The sequence below is a fragment of the Neltuma alba genome, unplaced genomic scaffold (assembly GCF_004799145.2).
Source record: "Neltuma alba isolate B1F8T4 unplaced genomic scaffold, ASM479914v2 tig00011574_pilon, whole genome shotgun sequence".
Taxonomy (NCBI): domain Eukaryota; kingdom Viridiplantae; phylum Streptophyta; class Magnoliopsida; order Fabales; family Fabaceae; genus Neltuma; species Neltuma alba.
This window is the reverse complement of record NW_021636228.1, coordinates 39329-58856: the sequence shown is the minus strand read 5'-3', so window position 1 is coordinate 58856 and position 19528 is coordinate 39329. Positions and strand designations below refer to the sequence as shown.

At 30.6% G+C, this 19528-nt stretch overlaps 1 protein-coding gene across 1 annotated transcript; it reads left to right on the top strand.

Moving 5' to 3' along the window:
* The first annotated feature begins 10720 nt into the window (after positions 1-10720).
* Positions 10721-18609, top strand: LOC114715071 (probable disease resistance protein At5g63020). The gene is made up of 6 exons (XM_028899881.1): positions 10721-10756; positions 10863-10921; positions 14749-16122; positions 16666-17208; positions 18038-18512; positions 18596-18609. The coding sequence occupies exons 3-6, from the start codon at positions 14761-14763 to the stop codon at positions 18607-18609; spliced, it is 2394 nt and encodes a 797-aa protein (XP_028755714.1). The 5' UTR covers positions 10721-10756; positions 10863-10921; positions 14749-14760.
* Positions 18610-19528: the final 919 nt, after the last annotated feature.

Here is a 19528-nt window from a genome sequence, read left to right as displayed (position 1 = left end):
AATTGTATTTATATTTATGTCTTTTATTAACAATTTCATTGGTTTATTTTTATTTTTTGATTAAAAAATATGAAAAATATAAAAAGTAGCATTTTTTTTAAACGGGCCAAAAGCCCGCAGGCCGGTCCTGAGCCCGTTAACTTAAGGCTAGCAAATTGAGGTATTTTTTAAATTTCAGCCTTAAAGGGTCGGCCCTTTTAAGCTCTGAAGAGTCAGGCCGGCCCTGATTCCCACCTTTAAAAATGACAAAGAAACTGATAGAGTTGAACAAATGGACTCGATTTTTCCACTACTTGAACGGCTACGATCTACCATAAATTAAGCGACGTAGTTAAACTAATAAACTTTCTTAAACTTTAATTTAATTTATAATTATAATAAGAAGGAAAAATTACTAAAAAACCATCAATTACAAAATTTATTGCCTGAAAACTGACTGAGGACTTATGTCCTTGAGGGGTATTAAAAAAAAAACAAAAGCTTATATCAAGTTTTTTTATATATATTATGTCAAATTCTCCAATCATATAGGGTTATATGTCTTTTTTTATTTCATGTGGAGAACTTGGTATAATCAATATAAGAAAATTAATATAAGTATTATCCTAAACATTAACTTTCCCCATTTTTTATTTATAATATTTAATATTTAGTTAATGCATTATTAATTTTAGGTTAAAAGCTATTTTCATCATCTTGAGCTGTTTCAAATTTTTGCCCTAAAATATTTATAAAAGAGTATCTACAGCTATAAATTACAATAATGTAAAGAATTGACATTTTTTATTTTTTTTAATTGAAATATAGTGCATCATGTTTAAGGTGTGCAGCATGCTTATATTTCAATAGAAAAATGTAACACCTTAATCATGCTTAAATGTTACATAGCTATTAGTTTGTACTGATGACCATCAGCCAAAGAAAATTAGGGCTATTCACGGGATGGATCGGGACTGGGATAGGCCCGTCCCAGTTCCATCTCGATGAACAGTAACGGGACAGAAAATCTATCCCGTGTCTCGGTCCGTCCCAGTGCTATCCTAGTCCTGATTGGGATGAGACCGGGACGTCCCGATATATATATATTTTTTTTTTAAATTTTTTTTAATTTTTTAATAAAATCTGATTTTTTTAATTATAGTTTTTTGGGCTTAGACCTTATAAAAATATCATTTTCTTTTCTTTTTTATTTGTTTGGAGACTCTTCAACAAAAGCCCAAAATATTACATATAATAATTATTAAAAACTCTAAACAAAAGTTTTAACACAATAAAAACTTGCTAAAAATTCTAATCATCAATAATCTCAAATCATCAACAAATATAAAAGCTCTAAATAAATATATCTATAGTTCCATATAATAGTCTCAAATCTTTAAAAAATATAAAAAATAATATTATATAAATAGCATAAAAAATTAAAAAAAAAAGGGACCGGGACAAGACGACCCCATCCCTTGTCCCGTCCCATCTCATCCCGGTCCCTTTTTTGTCCCGTCCCAAAATTTCCGTCCTGTTCCAATAAGGTCGGGACCGGAATGGGTCGGCCTTGAACACCTCTAAAGAAAATCTATCTGGTATGTACTAATAATTAACCAATAGTAATGTAACATGTTTACCAATATATTCTATCAATATATTTAAATGTAAATATATTTGCTCTCCACAATTGTTTTAAAATTTAACATTCCAATCCATGAATTGTATGGGGAGAAATTTTTTAACATCCCGGCGAAGTTCATGAATTTATGTTGAAAGAGATCAAGCTAGCAAGTGCCAATATTCAAACCCAAAAATCATTAAAAAATTACATTTATCTTAATTTGTACTCCTCATATTCTTAATATAAGAGTTAATTTAAAAGTTGATATTGGTCTTATATATAAGACATATTTTATATGATTCTCAATTTTTTTAAATTAACCTTGTTGATATTCTCTCAACAACAATCATGTGCGAGAGGAAGGAAAAAAATTAAGAAAGATGATTAAGATGTTTTAGAAAAAAAATGTACTATCTCCAGTTCTAATTATAAGAACCAGTTTAATTTTTAGTTTGGTCCTAGATATAAAACCCCAATCCACTTTGTTTTTCATATTTATTTATTTTTTCCAAACTACCCTTACTTATATTCCATTAACTATAATTAAATACTACCATAATAATTCAAATAAATACTATTACATATGGAGAAATTCTACTTCTCTCCACTTCTCATTTCAACTATTGAATTAAAATTTGACTGGGTTGTTTTCAATATTTTATAAAGATATTAATAAACTTTTAAAATAAATAAATAACTCAAATTGTTAGGTTTTAACCATCACTGTTTAAATTGCAATGAAAAATATTTAAAAGATTAATTTATATCTCAAAAACAAATTAAGAAAGAAAATAATAGAAAAATGAAGTTTAGTCATTAAAAAATTATTTTAAATTTATAAATCTGGCGCCTTATGACTGTAAAAAAATCATTTTAAATCTATGAATAATTTATTTTTAAAAAAAATCTACAACCCACATAAAAAATTGTTAGATGGACTTTGTGAACTTGTAAATTCTCCAGAAATGATAACTATCAAATACTATAATATGGCAGATTTTGTTAATTCGAAGAACTAAATAGTGCTCAGTACACAGAATACTTCTTTTGCAACAGTAGCCAAAGGCCAGTTTGCCATTGAATCATCCAATATTGTCACAGCTATGAATTGTCCAACACACAAAATTTAAGCACCATGCATACATATCAACCCAAAGAACAAGACCAAAAAAAAAAAAGAAGAAATACTCAAAGAAAGAAAAAATTACCTCAAGTACTTCATCACTTCTTGTACTATATATAATGCTACTATATATAATGACATGGATATACTCAAAATATAAACTTGCCTTTTTACTTTCCTTGCTTGATTAATGCAGGTATACGCTGTGGGCAGTGATGTTGACATTTGATGAAGAATGTGGACAGATGTTTGTGCAATGATGCTTTTGTTAAATTCTCAAATGATATATGTTTTAGTAGTTATATATGTTAAATTTCCCATTTGCCAAAATTAAGTTGTTAATCATAGATGAAGTATTCATGCCACTATATGTTAAAGGTTGACATGTTTTGCTGGCTACGCACAGAGGAAATTATGTTCAAGGACCAAAGTAACAAAATTTTTATCCCTTAATAATCATTATGAAGGGACATGGCCTTGTTTGTAAAATTAAGTAATGCATGAAGATCAAATCCTTGTGTTAAAAAATGGAAGTGTTGTATGTGTGCGCGCTTGTGTGTGTGTGTGAATTCTTGACGAAGTACGAGTGTTAAATAATGAAAGCTGTAATTATATTTTTTTGTTTTTACAGTGTTAAATAATAGGATTGGTATGCTTGCCATTTTCCCTCAAGTTATTTCTATAATAGCGTTAGAATCTGATGAAGTGTGAAGCATGACCCGTTACCCTCTCCTCCGATTACTCACTGCGAATCCTCTACAAGAGAGAGCAAGGAGAAACACACACACGCACATAACAACTTCTCACTCACTTAGGAGCAAGATTCACGAGATGAATTCTAAGTAATAAAAATGCTCTGTTTCTGAATGGAAAAACAGAGAAGAGCAGAGTAGGTAACTTCCTAGAGATGATGATCGCTGATAAGAGGCTTGTTATGAATGGAAGTATTATTGCATTTGCAGCTACAAAATAAAAGTATGGGGACCAAATTAAAAATCGAGGTAAAGTACAAAGATTAAATATTAATCTTCCAGAAACACAAACCGTACGAGAAAGTTGCTTCCCATTATTATGTTTAAAATAAGGTAGTCCAGGATTGCTCGGCTCACTCAGACTCTTTAGCTCATTCGGTTAATGTACATACTGAACACACACTTAGAGCTAGGAATATTTTGGATTTATTATTAGAGAACAGGTGATGTTTTTTTGGTAGTTACCTGTTACTTTTGTAAAGTTTATTGATTGATTAATATATTCTTCCTTCCAAAAAAAAAATAAACAAACACAAAGGAAAGTCTCTTTTAAAAAAAAAAAAAGGTAGTCCAAGTCAGCAGTAATTAAGCGTACTTGGCAATCTTTATTTTAATTTATTAAAAAAAACGTAATCTTTATTTTAGATTTATACGCATAGCAATAACTTTGTTTCCTGACTAATCGGCATTCAACACATATAAATCCAAGTCATCCCAATAATTTAAAATATTTTGAGAGCCATCGTTGGCGCTTTGATCTTTCTGATTCGTGAGACTCAGAAGGTATGTGCCGTAGAAAGTAATTCTAGTTTGAGTAGTTAGTGCCGAGAATTCATGCAAAGTCTAACCAGAATCTCAAAATGAACTGGAAGTACTAATTCTAAGACTTAGTATAAGAACTCATTGTATTTTTATTTTTATTTTAAATATAAGACTTCAATTTATTTTTTCTATCATATTTATTTTTTTAAGGTATTTAATGTAATACTAATAGTTATGACCAATACATTTGATTAGCAAGGATATTTTTGAAAAAAAATTATTTATTTATTACAAATGATTAATATAATCAATTTTCTTAATATACTCAAATTAGTCATCTAGCTCTTATACTAAGAACCAGACATAATATATTCTAATATTTGTTCTACGCTTACACGCACAAGCACAGCGACTACTTCTTTCTTTGACTAATAATCAGCATTCAACATGTATATTACTACCTTCAATCTTTAATATAAGAACTAGTTGGTTAATTTGAATACGTAAATTAAGAAAGTTTGTTAAATTAGTTATTTATAATAAATAAGCATTGTCTTTGTTAAAATGCCCTTACTAATCTAGTGTTAACTTTAACATTTGCTGAAACTTTTAACACGTATAATTATTATAAGGATTATTGTGGGAAAAACAAAGAGAGACAAACTGGATTGAGATTTTATATTTAGGATCAAATTAAAAGTTAAACTAACTCTTATATTAAAGATCGGAGTAATAATAATTATGGTATTTTGAAGACAATTGCAACGATGTTCTTCTTAAACATGGATAATTCAACTTTAATTTGGCGAAGATAGTCAAGAGAGCGGAGAATGTTCCAAACTATAGTATTTTTCAGGTACATGAATGTCAAAAGGAGAGAAATATTAATGTTGGCTCTTTATTTTGCTTATCTAATTATAATTCATTCTACAATTATTGAATAACCAATGCATAAATATGATTTAAGAGGGTTTGGATTAGGTTTTTAAACGTTATTTTATGGTGTATAAACTATAAAGTAAGTACGTGAGATCAATTTTGTTTTGACTTATATGAATTTTGTTTTTTTGGTCAAAATGATTTTGGGGTTACCGAACTCCCCTTTATGTAGGAAGAGACAGAGATATCGATTTTATCATGCAAAAGAGAAGAAAAATGGTAATCCTATGTACAGCGACGGGAAACAACAAAGAACAGCATGAAATCCAGGACATTTTAGGACAGCGAAGAAATCCATCCCATGGATCCCAATTGAAGGATCATATATGCCTCAAGATAGAACAAGGTTAGCCAACTGATTAGGCCCATGCGGTGTCAAACTTTATCGACATAAATGGTGCTAACAAACATGATCACTCAAACAATAGTAACATATTTATCGATGGTCCCTGCCAAAACAAATGCATCACAAAATTGAAAAAAAAAAAAGTAGCAAAATATACAAACCAATCAAAAAACCAGAAACAAATATCGATTTTCCCGGTAAAGTAACGATGCACTACACAAGACATCAAAATTGCTCCACCATTTCGCCTGATGGCGTGAAGATATATACTTAAAGTGAAGTTAGTTTCCCAATCATAACGCAGGACATATTTTTCAAAATTCATTATTTGTTACTTAGACCCAAATAGTTATAAAGTACTTGATTCCACGATCAATATGTGAGATATTTATTATTATTATTATTATTATTATTATTATTATTTTGTAGATGCTTAATTAGGAAATTAATAAAATATCCTGGCCGTGACCTGTAGTTACAGGTTAATTAATTTCAGTTTGTAAATTATAATTTCTCTGATAGTGATAAACACAATTAAGTTTTTGACAATTGAAAACATTAAGTAAGAAGAAAAACCCTATTTACTCATTTGTGGTTCCTTGACTAGTAATAGCTAATCTCAGTTGCAGTCATTGTACCTTTTGCCAGTCAGGAGAAGAGACTTGAACAATTACTTTCTTTTGACTCTTGTTCTATTTTGCAGATCTTATCTCATATCTTAGATCCCGAGATAACTGAAATCAAGGTTATGGCCAGAAGTATTTATCAAGTTTCCCGCTGTATTCTTATAAGAGGGTTCATATTGTTATCATCTGGATCAATTACTTGTTTATATGAATATGTCTTACATTGAAGACCAAACCCGAAACATCCAGTTACTGAAGTTTCTTCTCAGTAATTCATGCTCATTCACCTTCAACCCACTCTCTAGAAGTTGCATCGCCTGTCACCCCCGAAGGTGACATGGCAAGAAATCTTTTTCATTACACCTAACTCCAAATGATCTCACTATTATGTATAAACAAAATAGTTTAATGCCAAACTAAACTAGATTGATCATAAGGATCTTAGTAAGCTTATGTTTCGAGAATACTGGGTTCGTCCAATTAGTTGCTTTAGCACCTAAGCATAATATTGAAAAAATGAGCGATTACAGAATAAATGAGGCGTATATTTCTCAATTTCATCATTGGCAACATTGTCTTAATTATATTTTTAAGATATAGATATTTTTCAATCAAGTCCCTCCCAAATAGAAATATAAATAATGGTCCATCACATAATGTGTACATCTGAAATTGATAGACAAAAACAGATATTCGATGATAAATAGATTTATTTAAAGAAACCAAATTGAGAAATAATCAGAATTGAGAAACACCTTATGCATGAGATGAGGACTGAATTGAAAAATAAACAGGGAGATGGATATTACATACTGAATGTATAATAGCAGTAATCTTGTGCCATTGTACAATAACTTGCTTCTGGATTGCTTCATTTATCGTAGGAACTAGAAGAGACATGAACTCGTAGAAGCATTATGATTTCTAGAAACCCAATATTCATCTGAACCCAACCAGAAATAGGAAGTGGGTACAGAGCCAATCTTAGCAACTAACACTACTAAGAAGTTCACTACTTTCACCAGCAGAGATGTTGAGGGCGAGTTTCTGTAATTTGGTTTCCCTTGTTGGGTTCGAACACTTCTTTTCCAAAGCCTACATAAAGATTCATATAACCATATTCACAAATCACTCGATTTACAAGAGAAGTGTACCATTACTACAGTGATGCAGAGAAAAACACAGATGAACAGAGGGAAGGTTGAAATCAAAAGTGAGACGGCGGAGTGCCGTGAATCACACGAAAAGACTATAATGCCCCCGTTTCATGTTTGTAGCTAAGGCTATTCATACGGGGACGGGACAAGATGGAAGCCAGGATAGGACAGGATGCGGCACAGCCTTGTTCTATCCTAGGATATACATTTTTATATATATTTTTTAATTTTTGTTATAGATTACTTTTGTTTATTTATTCTAACAACAAAAAATAAATATTAATCATAAAAAAGTAAATAGAAGTCACATAAAAATTTTAAAAAAATCTCACGAGACATCTTGGTCCTATCCCATCTTGATTAGAACCTGAACAGCTTTGGAATAAGATGAAATATGAGACGGGGTCGTCCCGATTCCGTCCTATCCCGTGAGCATCTCTATTAGTAGGTAAAAGTGTGAAATGCACATGAGACAGGGGTTGAGGTCGTCTCAATTTCGTCCTGTCCCATAAACATCTCTATTGGTAGTTGAAAGTGTGAAATGCAGAAAACAAAAACTTCCCATTGCCGAGAATCAAAGTCTCTTGGGTGAGAGCCGAGTATCCTCATCGGCTGGACTACAACGGATTGAGGGTTTAAACATTGGACAACTAAATTCTGATTATAGTTACAAAGCACATAAGTAGCTGGCCCACGCTAATATGAGTCCAAGTTGTGCAATAGGAAGTCGTCTCTCAGTCTTCTCCTAAACCTTATCCCTAACGTTTGGCTAACCCACATACTACTTTTGTCACTTTCAGACTTCATAGTCCACGCGCCATTCTTTACTATCTTCTCTCAGAAAAGCCAAACTGAATGGAGAGCATGACAATAAAAAAGGATGAAGTCTTAACCTCAAGCTCTAGAGACTTTGAGGTAAAAGTGGCTTCAGAATAAAAATATATTTAATCTTAATAATATTTAATATTTCAGAATTATTAAAAAAAATAATCTTATAAGAAAATCATTAGTAGGTAAAAGTATGTTGTTAATCCTTCAACTTTATATGAATTTAAGTATGATCTCTCAATTTTAAAAAGTATGCTTTTAGTCTTTTAATTCTAAAATTGTTAACGTAAAATAATAACAATTAAAATAATCTTAAATATTGTACTAAGTTTGATTTTTTAAAACAACCATGATTGTTAATGAAACACATCATGTAAGCCTAAAAATTTAAGAGTAAAATACTCTAACCTCCCTTGTATTTTGTCTTAATTACACATACCTTCCCTCTATTTTGAAAACATACACTCAAATCTAAACTATTAACTTTGTTAAGAATATTTCAAAAAGATGTTTTTTTAATTCAAATTTATCTTGAAATACTTTCTATTTACTAAATTACCCTTCATAATACTAAATCCCAAAATCTTGATTAAAACTATATCAAAGAATTTAAGATTTTCTCCTTTACCTTAATTTTATTTTTAAAAAAAAATTTGTTGTTTGTTTAATGTTTTTATCGTATTGGGCCAAAAAATTAACTAATTTAGTTAATACAAACCTAAATTTAAATGATTTATATAAGTTTCCAAACTTGTATAATTTATATTATGTGATAAGAAAATAAGCATTCAAAATATTTTCTAGCCATTTAAAAAAAATCTTGAGTTTCAATATTTCATGAGAAACTAAAATTATATAATTCTATAATCTAATTGAAATTAAAAATTTTATAACATATTAAAAATTTTGAAAATAAATGTATTATAATTATTTGTTGTTGTATCAAATTTTTTTTAATAAATATAAATGTTTAAATAATATTTATGTTAAAGAGGGATATTTTGGTCAAAATAAAAATTTAAAAGTTAAACTTAACGGTCAACTAATGATTAGATGGATAGAAATTGAATCTTAAAAATATAAGAAAGATTTATGTAACATATAGTTTTATTTGAAGGGAAGTTTATATATGTTTTCAAAATAGAAAGGGGGTTTCTGTAATTTAAGTAGAATATAAAGGTAGTTAATGTATTTTACTCAAAATTTTAAGATTGAAAAACTAAATACACACTTTTGTCAACCCATATTTATCGCCATAAACTTGGGTTAGCATATGTTGATATTATTAATTACTTGGTGGGGGGCCCAATAAATAAAAATCTACGACCAAATGAATTCATATATAATTACTTGATAATGGGGTGACGGTGAAACGAAGGGTCGTGATCATCATCGTGCTCCTTTTTTCAATCAATATATTGTAATTTTGGCTCACTTCAATAATTCTCTTTGGCGAATATTCAAAGTTGGTCCCCCGCACAGCTAATTGGATCAATAGGAATATTATTATTATTATTATTATATGATTAACACATGGCTCGTTGTGGTCCTCCATACTCAAAAATATCTGCAATTCCCTCATGAGGGTCTGAAGTTGCTTAGAAACCGTACAACAAAGTAGGGCCTCAATTTTTTTTTTTGGTGAGTTAGTTTTTTCCCCTTGATAAGTACATCAAGAGGTCACCATAGAATGGCAATAGTTCATAAAAAGTTAATGTTAAAATGGGATTTTTTTTTAAAAACAAAAAGTACTAAATATGAGGAATCTAAACACGAGGAGTTTGAAAATTTGAGCAGCCATATTAACTTGTTGTACAAGGACATAAATTGTCATGCATCATCCCAATAATGGAAACCCCACAGCATTGACCCAATTACATAGACTTGAATCCTATCTAAACCAGTGATTTTGAAGCCACTCCTCCCAACTAAAGCTTCAATCTGCTTTTTCGTTTTCTTCTCCATAGTTTCACATATGTCCTACTTTCTTCCCTGTGCTAATTTCTACTGCTTCCCAACTTCTTCTTTCACTTCATCTTCTCTGTAGTTTCCTTTGTGTTATATATTCGGCTTTCTGATCCCCTTTTTTCTTGGTCTTTTCTCGAAAAAAGAAAAAAAAATTCCTGAATTTCCTGCTTTTTGCATTGTTTGTGCTGGCACTTCAATTCGTGATCATTTTTAACTTTATTTTGCTGGTTTTGTGATCTTTCTTCAAAATGAAAAAATCCCAAAAATAATTTTTTAAAAAAAGTGCTCTTTCAATTTGTGATGGCTCACATCTCTTTAAAAAAAAAAACTCGCTATTCCGGATGATTTTATTTTTGGCGAGTTTGACGTTTTTCTTATATTTTTATTGCTTAGTTGATGTTGTTTTTCCTGTTTGATTTCACAAATTCATCATCTTTTTTTTGAAAACTTTCAGATTTTATAGTTGTCGTGGATTTTGTGAAGCATTAGTTTCTTAAAGTTGTCCAAAACACCATTTGAAAAAGGAAAAAAAAAAAAAAAAGAGGTCTCTCATGCTTGATCTCCATATTGGAATGCTGAGGAAAGCTGATTACTGTTAGCAGATCTAAGGATTATGTAGCTTGAATTACAAAGTTTCACATCGCCCACTACTGTAAGTTTGAAACTATGGATTTGTGCCAAAGTTTGTCTCTGTTTAATTGATTTGTATTTACTTGTATTTCAACTTTTGCAGCATATTTATGTGTTTCTGAATACAGGGAGCAGCAGCAAGAAGAAGAAGGAGAAATGTGTTCTAGCCATAGTAAAGATACCTAAGGTCTGGCTCCCTCACTTGAATATTAGAATTTTTTTTTTCAAAGTTCTCATTTAAATATTAACGTGGCTCTCTCAGCTTTACATGATGTCTATTGGTTTTGAAGATACTCTCTTGTGTTTATTTTTTAAAGTTAAATATAAGGGGTTTTCCAACCAAATATATATATATATATATATATATATATATATAAGGCTTTCGTTCTAAATATATATATATAAGCTAAAGTATATATTTGATCCTCTAATTTTATGTGAGGTTTCAATTTGGTTCCTTGATTTAAAAAGTATACTTTTAGTCCTTTAATTCTAAAATTGTTGATTTTAAATGATAATTGTTTTAACAATTATAGTGGTCTTGAAAATTAAACTTAATATATTAGCATTTAATAATATTTTATCAATATTCAAGAGTTTAATATCATTATTTTTTGTTATCAATTTTAAGGTTAGAGGACTAGAAGTTTACTTTTTAAAGTTCGAAAATCAAAATAAAAAATTATGTAAAGTTAAAAGACTAAAAATATACATTAGGACTAAATAATTAATTTTTCATAAAAAGTATCTTTTTACCCCTTGGTTCCATTTTTAACACCATTAAAAATATTTCCATAAAAATTCGAAAGTTTTTATTAAAGAGAAATATTTTGGTCCAAGATGTGTAATTAATATTGGGGTGTGCGAAAATATAATATTAAAAATATAAAGACGGTTTGTTTTGCACAAATTTTAATTCTATAAGTTTATAAATTGTTTAAAAATAAAAAGCATCCTTTCTAAATGTAAAATAAATGGGACGTTCTTACCAAAAAATAAAAAAAATAAATGGGATCTCATTACATTTTATCTTTTCTTTAATACATTCGAAAGTTTGTTTCGTGTTCGCTTAATAAACTGGTCTTAAAAAAACAATATATTAATTGCAAGTTATAAATACATCATCTCGTACTTAAATCAGGATTTTTTTCAACAAAATCCTTGAAACGTTATACATGAATTGAGAGCGTAAAATGGATTTCATGAAATTCTGATGAAACTTGTTGATGAAGAGATAAACTGAATTTAAAAAAAAACAAAGAATATAATTAAGATAATGAGAGAGAAAGATATGAGATACAGAAAAGTGAGAAATTTTTAAGTTATGAGAGAGTGCCACGTAACTTATGCTCTAACTAATAAAAATCTTCCAAATCACACTGTAGGACCCATACTTGTGGCAGACTTTACTTTTGCACAATCTCTCTCTCTCTCTTCTCTCTTTTCTCTTCTCTCAACTCTCCCTCTTTCTTTTTAATTTAATTGTCTCTCTCTCACCCGAAACTTCCTCCCCTCATTTTAAATTTGTTTTATTTCTCTATTTTATTTCTACATATTGTATTTTGAATTTCCAAATCAAAAATAGTAAAATTATATAATAATTAAACTCTGATGGATATGTTAATTTATATTTTATAACCCAACCTTTGAATTGTTTCTCAGATTTTAAAATTCCCTCCTTTTTTTATGATTTATTTTATGTTGACATGTGAAAATTATTCGACCAAAAAAGACATGTCAAAATCTTAACCAGATTTTGATAAAAGGAATCAAACTAAATAAAATATCCGGTTAGGATTTTTTAACTTCAATGACATGCCTTTGCTAATAATAACCTGTGTTTATAAATTTCTTTTTATTTTTCTTCATTTTTTATGAGATCGCTGGTGTATTAATGTTCTAAGAAAAAAAAATCCATCTTGAACAAAAAAATTGAATTTTCAAACCTTTTTTGCAGCTTCAGTGATATTTACTAATGATAGCTTGTGTTTATAAAAGTATTTCATTTTTTCTTATTTTTGGTTTAAAATGTAAACCTTCGGCATTTCAATGTCTTTATTAATGCTATTTTGTAACTCCAGTTAAAGCTTAAAATGCAGTAATATTATTTAAATGAGAGTAAATAAAATTAAAAATGAAGACGGAGGGCGAGATTATGCGAAATTAAAATAGAGAGATAAAACTTAAAAAGTCGTAAACTTACGATAGGGGGAGTTCGAACATGAAGAAAGAGAAAATCAAATTAAAAAGAAAGAGAGAGAGTTGCGAGACGAGAGGGAGCGCGTGTGCGAAAGTAAAAAGAATATATAAATGCCTGCATAAGTATAGGTCCCAAGGAGTGTCTCGTCTCGTTCCGGTACCGGAATAAAATTGAGATAGAATCAGAACGTCTCGCTTTTTTTAAAAAAAAATATTATAAATTTTTACGTGAATTTTTTTATATTATAATATTTATTTTTTATTGAGCTTTTAAAAAAATTATTAAAAAATATTATGTTGAAAGCTCAATTATATAGTATAAAAAATGTATAAAAACAATACTATAAAAAAAAATACCGTAAAAGAGACACTATATAATGGTTTTATGAATTATTTTATTGAGAAAGGAGATTTTGTTGAGATAATACTACAACTTAAAAACTAAAAGTCACTATAAATAATAATTATTATTAATAAGTAAATTGAATAATATAATTATTATTATTAATAAATATTTTTTAAAAAAAAAATCCCGGGATGGGACGGGACGACCTTGTCCCACGTCCCATCCCGTCCCAATTACTGTCCCGTCTAATTCTGTACTTGTCTTATCTTAAAATTTTTTTTGGTCCCATCCTGTCCTGTACCGAATTCAGCAAGTTCAGAACAAGACAAAATGAACACCCCTTCCCATCATGTGATTTGGAGGATATTAATTAGCCAGAGCATAGATTATGCGACACTCTTGTAATACTCATGAATTTCTCAAGAACAGCGTTTTTTTTGGGGGCTTTTTTGGGCCAACGAAAAGCGGAGTTTAATGTAGATAATATATAAGACTTTGATATTTTAAAAAATTTCATATACCATTCTGTCTTTTTTTTTTATTGCCAATAATTTCATATGCTTCTAAAATTGCAATGATGTTTTGCAAAATATAGCTAAAAAGAGCAGCTAATGACACTTTTGGATTTCTCATTTTTCTTCCGACACTTTGATATGAGAAAATAGATTGGTTCCTCCAACTTTTTAGCCCAATTTCCCCCCCATAGTAGTTGCAAACAGTGTCTAGCGTATTTTTTTCTATTGTATCTTAAAATAATTTTATATGCAATTATCATACGAGATATAAGCTACGTTATAATTTTTTTAAATATAAAAAATTAAAATAAATCATATTTTAAGAAAGTTAGCGCACATTTCTTTACATGTAACCAACTCACCTAATCTTTTAAATCCATGCGAATTATCTTAAAAAGATCCTAGCAAAGCAACAATTTGTCATTTTATTCATTCTTTTCTATGTTTCTCTTTAAAAAAGAAAAAGAAAAAACCGAACTAAACGGAGGGAATAGCAATGGAAAACAATGAAGTCCTGACCGTAGTGTTTGAGGCAACCTCGTGGAAGTGGAGTACTGATATGCCTGTGTTTAAATCTTCGAGCGTCTGGCCACTGTCTTGTGCTTAAAATCAATCTTTGAAAAAATGCCTTTACTGAACTTATTACTCCTTTTATTGGCACTTTTTAGTAATATCTGCTTGATTTTCATTTGTTTTCGTTGTCTTAGCTTCTTTCATAATTTCACAGCATTCCTTACTTCTCCTGTGTTTCTTGATTTCTCAACTTGTCATTTTTGTGTTGGAACACCAGGGAAAGCTTCTTACTGTTGGTATATCGAAGGTTTATATACATTCAGATTGCAAAATTTCATATTGGTTATTGGTTATTGTTAGTTCAAAATATACATATTTATGCCAATACTTCTGCGTGAACAACACAAGACTAATTGAGTTTTGGCTACATCTTTTTAACAGAGCACAAATTAAATGGATATTACTTGCGGAACATTGAGCAGTTTTGTTGACAAGTTCTGGGACCTAGTGCTGGACCCAACTTGCGAGCAGTTTCATCATCTGTCTCACTATCACAGAAACATTAAGCAGCTCAATGAACGACTTGTGGAACTCATCGATGAAAGAAGCTCCATAAAACATCAAATAGATGAGGCTACAAACAATGCAGAACCAATTGAAGACAAAGTTCTTCATTGGTTGCGCAAAGTAGATGGGATTTCAGAACAAATTCAAAAGTTTCATGAAGAAGAGAGTCAAGCAAAAACAGGGTGTAGCGTAACTTCATGTCCCAACCCGTGGCTACGCTATAAACTAAGCAAAAGAGCAAAGGCAATGGCGCAAGAAGTTGTTGAAATTTGTGGAAAGGGAAACTTCAATACAGTTTCATATCGCGTTCTTCCGCCATCCATGCCAGAATTATTCAACAGAGAAAGCAATGCAGGGATTGGTTCAAGAGTGCAAATTGTGAATCAAATTATAGAGGAATTACGGAATCCAAGTGTTAATATGATTGGATTGTGTGGGCTTGGTGGTGTTGGCAAGACCACTATAGCTAAAGAGGTAGCAAAGAGTCAAAACATGTTTGAAAAGGTAATCTTAGCAATTGTTTCTCAAGAATTGAATGTTGAGAAGATTCAAGGCCAGATTGCTGTGAAACTGGGTATGCAACTCAATGAAACATTTGAAGAAGTAAGAGCTTGTCATCTGTATGAGAGGTTGAAGCAAGAGAAGAATATGCTCCTAATATTGGATGATCTCTGGGAGGAACTTGATTTTGGCAAAGTTGGAATTCCTTTTGTTGATGTTGAGAATTATAACAAAAAGAATGAAGGCTGCAAAATTTTACTAACTTCAAGGAACGAAACGCTGCTGTCGAACCGCATGAAATGTCAAAAAATTATCAAGGTGGGTTTTTTGTCAGAGGATGAAGCATGGGAGTTGTTCAAGAGGATTGCTGAATTGTCTATTGACTCAAGTAGTCCTGACCTGATATCTATAGCTAATGCGATTGTTCAAAAGTGCAGAGGCTTGCCACTAGCGATTGCTACAGCTGCCAAAGAATTGCTAGGAAAAAATCCAGATGACTGGAAAGATTACCTTGCCCGATTGAATAATCCTTTAAGGAGAAACATCACAGGAATTAGAGAGGTAGATACCATTTTGATATCAAGCTATGATCGTCTAAGCTCATCAGAGAACAAGCATATTTTCTTACTTGGTGCCATGTTGTCCCATGATCCCTCAATCGAAGACCTTCTCATGCACTCTGTGGGGTTAGATTTTCTGAAACACACACAAAACATGGAGGAAGCCCACAATGGAATCTCTGCTATTGTAAGTAAGCTAAAATCATCAAACTTATTTCTTGATAGCTTTTCTAATCATCGTTTTACAATACACGATGTCTTTCGGGACATTGCGTTATCGATTGCATCCGATGAATTACATGCATTCATTGTGATGCATAGAAAGTTGACAGAATGGCCAGACAAAAATACGCAAGAAGGCTATAAAGGAATTTGCTTACGACGGAGTGAAATTGGTGACCTTCCAGAAGAGTTGCATTGTCCAAGATTAGAATTCTTTCTACTAGATAGCACAAAACGTGATTTGACCATACCCAACATGATTTTCAAATCTTTAAAGGAGCTGAAACTATTGGCATTTAGTTTTCTAATAAAACTACCATCACTTAGTTTTCTAATAAAACTAAAAACATTGTGTCTACACTCGTGTTTGTTAGAAGATATAACTGAGGTTAAAAGCTTGAAGAATTTAAAAGTCCTAAGTTTTGCTTACTCTGAAATTGAATTGCTACCAATTCAATTAAGAGAGTTGACTTCTTTACAAATGTTGAATTTGGCCCATTGCTCCAAGCTGAAAGTGATTCCCCCGAAACTTCTATCTTGCTTCAAAAAATTGGAAGTGTTGCACATGGGAAACAGCTTTAACCAATGGAAAATTGAAGAATCTAGTGAAGCTAATGAAAATGCAAGTCTTGATGAGTTAAAGGATTTGCCCATCTCTTCTCTCGATATTCATATTCCTAATGTCTCTATGTTGCCGGAGACTTTGTTCTTAGATTTGAATTTGAAGAGATATAGAATATTCATTGGAGAGCTTTGGAAATGGCAAGGCAATCATGAAACTTCAAAGATATTAAAACTTGAGCTAGAGGGTAGTATCCATTTGAAGCCTGGGGTACGAAAGTTGATAACAGGAGCTGAAGATTTGTATTTATATGGATCTAGTGGGCTTGAAAATGTTCTTCATGGTCACGATGGAAGAGCATTTCCACATTTAAGGCATTTTCAAATTGAAAGTAATGATACTATTAGATACATTGTTTTGAACTCAGCACATCTTGAAGCTGCAACAAATAACATATCCAGCAAAATATCTGAGTTACTTTTCAACAAGGTATTTCCAGATTATTTTGTTTACAAATTTTTTCTTATTTTATCTTCTTACAAAACTTCAAAATTATATGCAAAAATCATTTTCACTAGAATTACTTGCTCTACTATTAGGCAATTATGGAAGTTTGCAGCTTTTTATTTTTTTTAATTACTTAAAATCAGCTAATAGTAGAGAAAAGCCAATAACTTTAGGTTTTAAAATAAATAATGAAGCCTCAAATTATTCATTTTACATCCTAAAAACACGTCAACGTGATATTTTGGAGTATCTTAATATATGAATTGTTTCCGTTACAAAAACAGCATTTTATGAGTATTTTGGATGCTATGAATAACGACACTGTTGGACGGGGATGCCAGACGCTTGTGCTGTTCATTACTCAAAAAAAATATTTATGAGAAAGTAGCTCATGGTTTTCCAATCCCTTTTCAGCAATAGGTTATATTCATATTATTTTAGTTACTTTTTCTTGTTTTAACTTTACCACAAAACTTCAAACTTAATTACCTGTAAAAAAAAAAAAATCATTTTCACTACAGTTATCTGCTTTGCCGGAGTCTTTTTTCTAATTTTTTCTAACAAAATCTACAAAAATTACATTCACTGGAACCACTTAATTTGGTATTATGCTAATTACTATAGCATTTTATAGTTCTTTCACTTTTTTAATTACTTAATTTTTATTTTGTGACCGTGAAATTTCAAATTGAACTTTTAGCAATGGCTTGAAAAGGATTGTGATAGATGAGATTTTTATTTGGAAATTTTAATGAAAAGTAAGCCTATGGATTATAAGTTATTTGTGTTTAATCATATTTTCTTTCAACAGGTGTTACTTCCAAAATTAGAGAGGTTGGAATTGTCCAATTCAATCAATTTGATTCCAACGATATGGGATGACCAACTTTCACACACCTCATTTAGCAATTTGAAAACATTGATTGTGAAAAACTGTGGCTTTGTGAAATTAGTGCCCCTTTGTGTGCTAAGATCTTTATACAAGTTGGAAGAACTGGAAGTCAGGAATTGTCACATGTTGGAGATGGTGCTTGATTTTGAAGATTTGAACGAATATAGAGAGACGGTGTCATTATCAATCCAGGTTGTGCCACTGAAGAAGTTAACGCTACATGGCTTGCCAAAATTGAAGAATGTGTGGAGCAATCACTACCAAGGAAATGTCTCCTTCCCATGTCTAAGGAATGTCAATGTTTTTAGATGTGAAAGTCTCACAAGTATATTTCCTGCATCCATAGCCAAAGGCATGCTTTGTGATCTTGAAGAGCTTCGAATAGATGATTGTGGTATAGATGTAGTTGTTGCAAAAGATCAAGTTTCAGAATCTATTGTTGCTGCATTTGAGTTTCCTAGGCTGACTTCCCTTCAGCTTTGTTGGCTTGAAAATTTGAAGAACTTTTATCCACAGAGACACACGTTAGAATGGCCACAACTTCGACGATTATCCATTAGGTATTGTGATGAGTTAGAGATATTTGAAAAGGAAGCCTCAAATTCATTTGAAATACATGAGGAAGAAAGCACACTAGACTCAAAATATCATCTACTATCCCATCACAAGGTACATTTCTAAATTAGCTATTCACGTCTTATTTGTTTTAAAAATAAGGTAGTAAAAGAGCAAAACGAACTTGAAGCATTAAAATAAATAATGAAACATCAAATTATTTTGTTTTAGAACGTAAAAACACTTGAATTTGATATTTTTGAGTATACAAATATGTAAATTACTCCAATTACCAAAATATTTATTAGAATATAGTGCTGTTTAGGACTTTATGATTGGCTTTTAAAAAAACAAAAAATAATTCATTATAATTATTTTAATTAGTAGATTTTGTAAATAATGTTCTGTTCTTTCTTTTTCAAAGAGGAACTTCAATCCTCAGCTTTCATCCTCACATAAAAGAGGTGTGTCGTTGAATCAGGCGAGGGGATAATATGGTCCCCCCCCCTTTTTCCCCTTAGACATTATAAGCTTTAATATAATATTTTATTTTCTAAAAAGAAGGGAGGTATAATGTCTGTGTGTCATTATAACCAATTATTGTAACTCCAGATACCGAAAATTTATATTATTTATTTTAATTTATTATAGTTCATATTTGAAGTTCATAAAATATACGTATGTGAAAATTGTGGATGCATCAAATTTTAATTTGAAGATCCCCTCATGAAAATCACATATGGTTTTTGACGTACGTATTAATTTATTGGTACAGTTAGTTACTATTTATATATTGTGCAGGATATTCGTAATTTGGAGGAGTTGAGATTGGAGGGTAAAGGTGCTGAGATGATA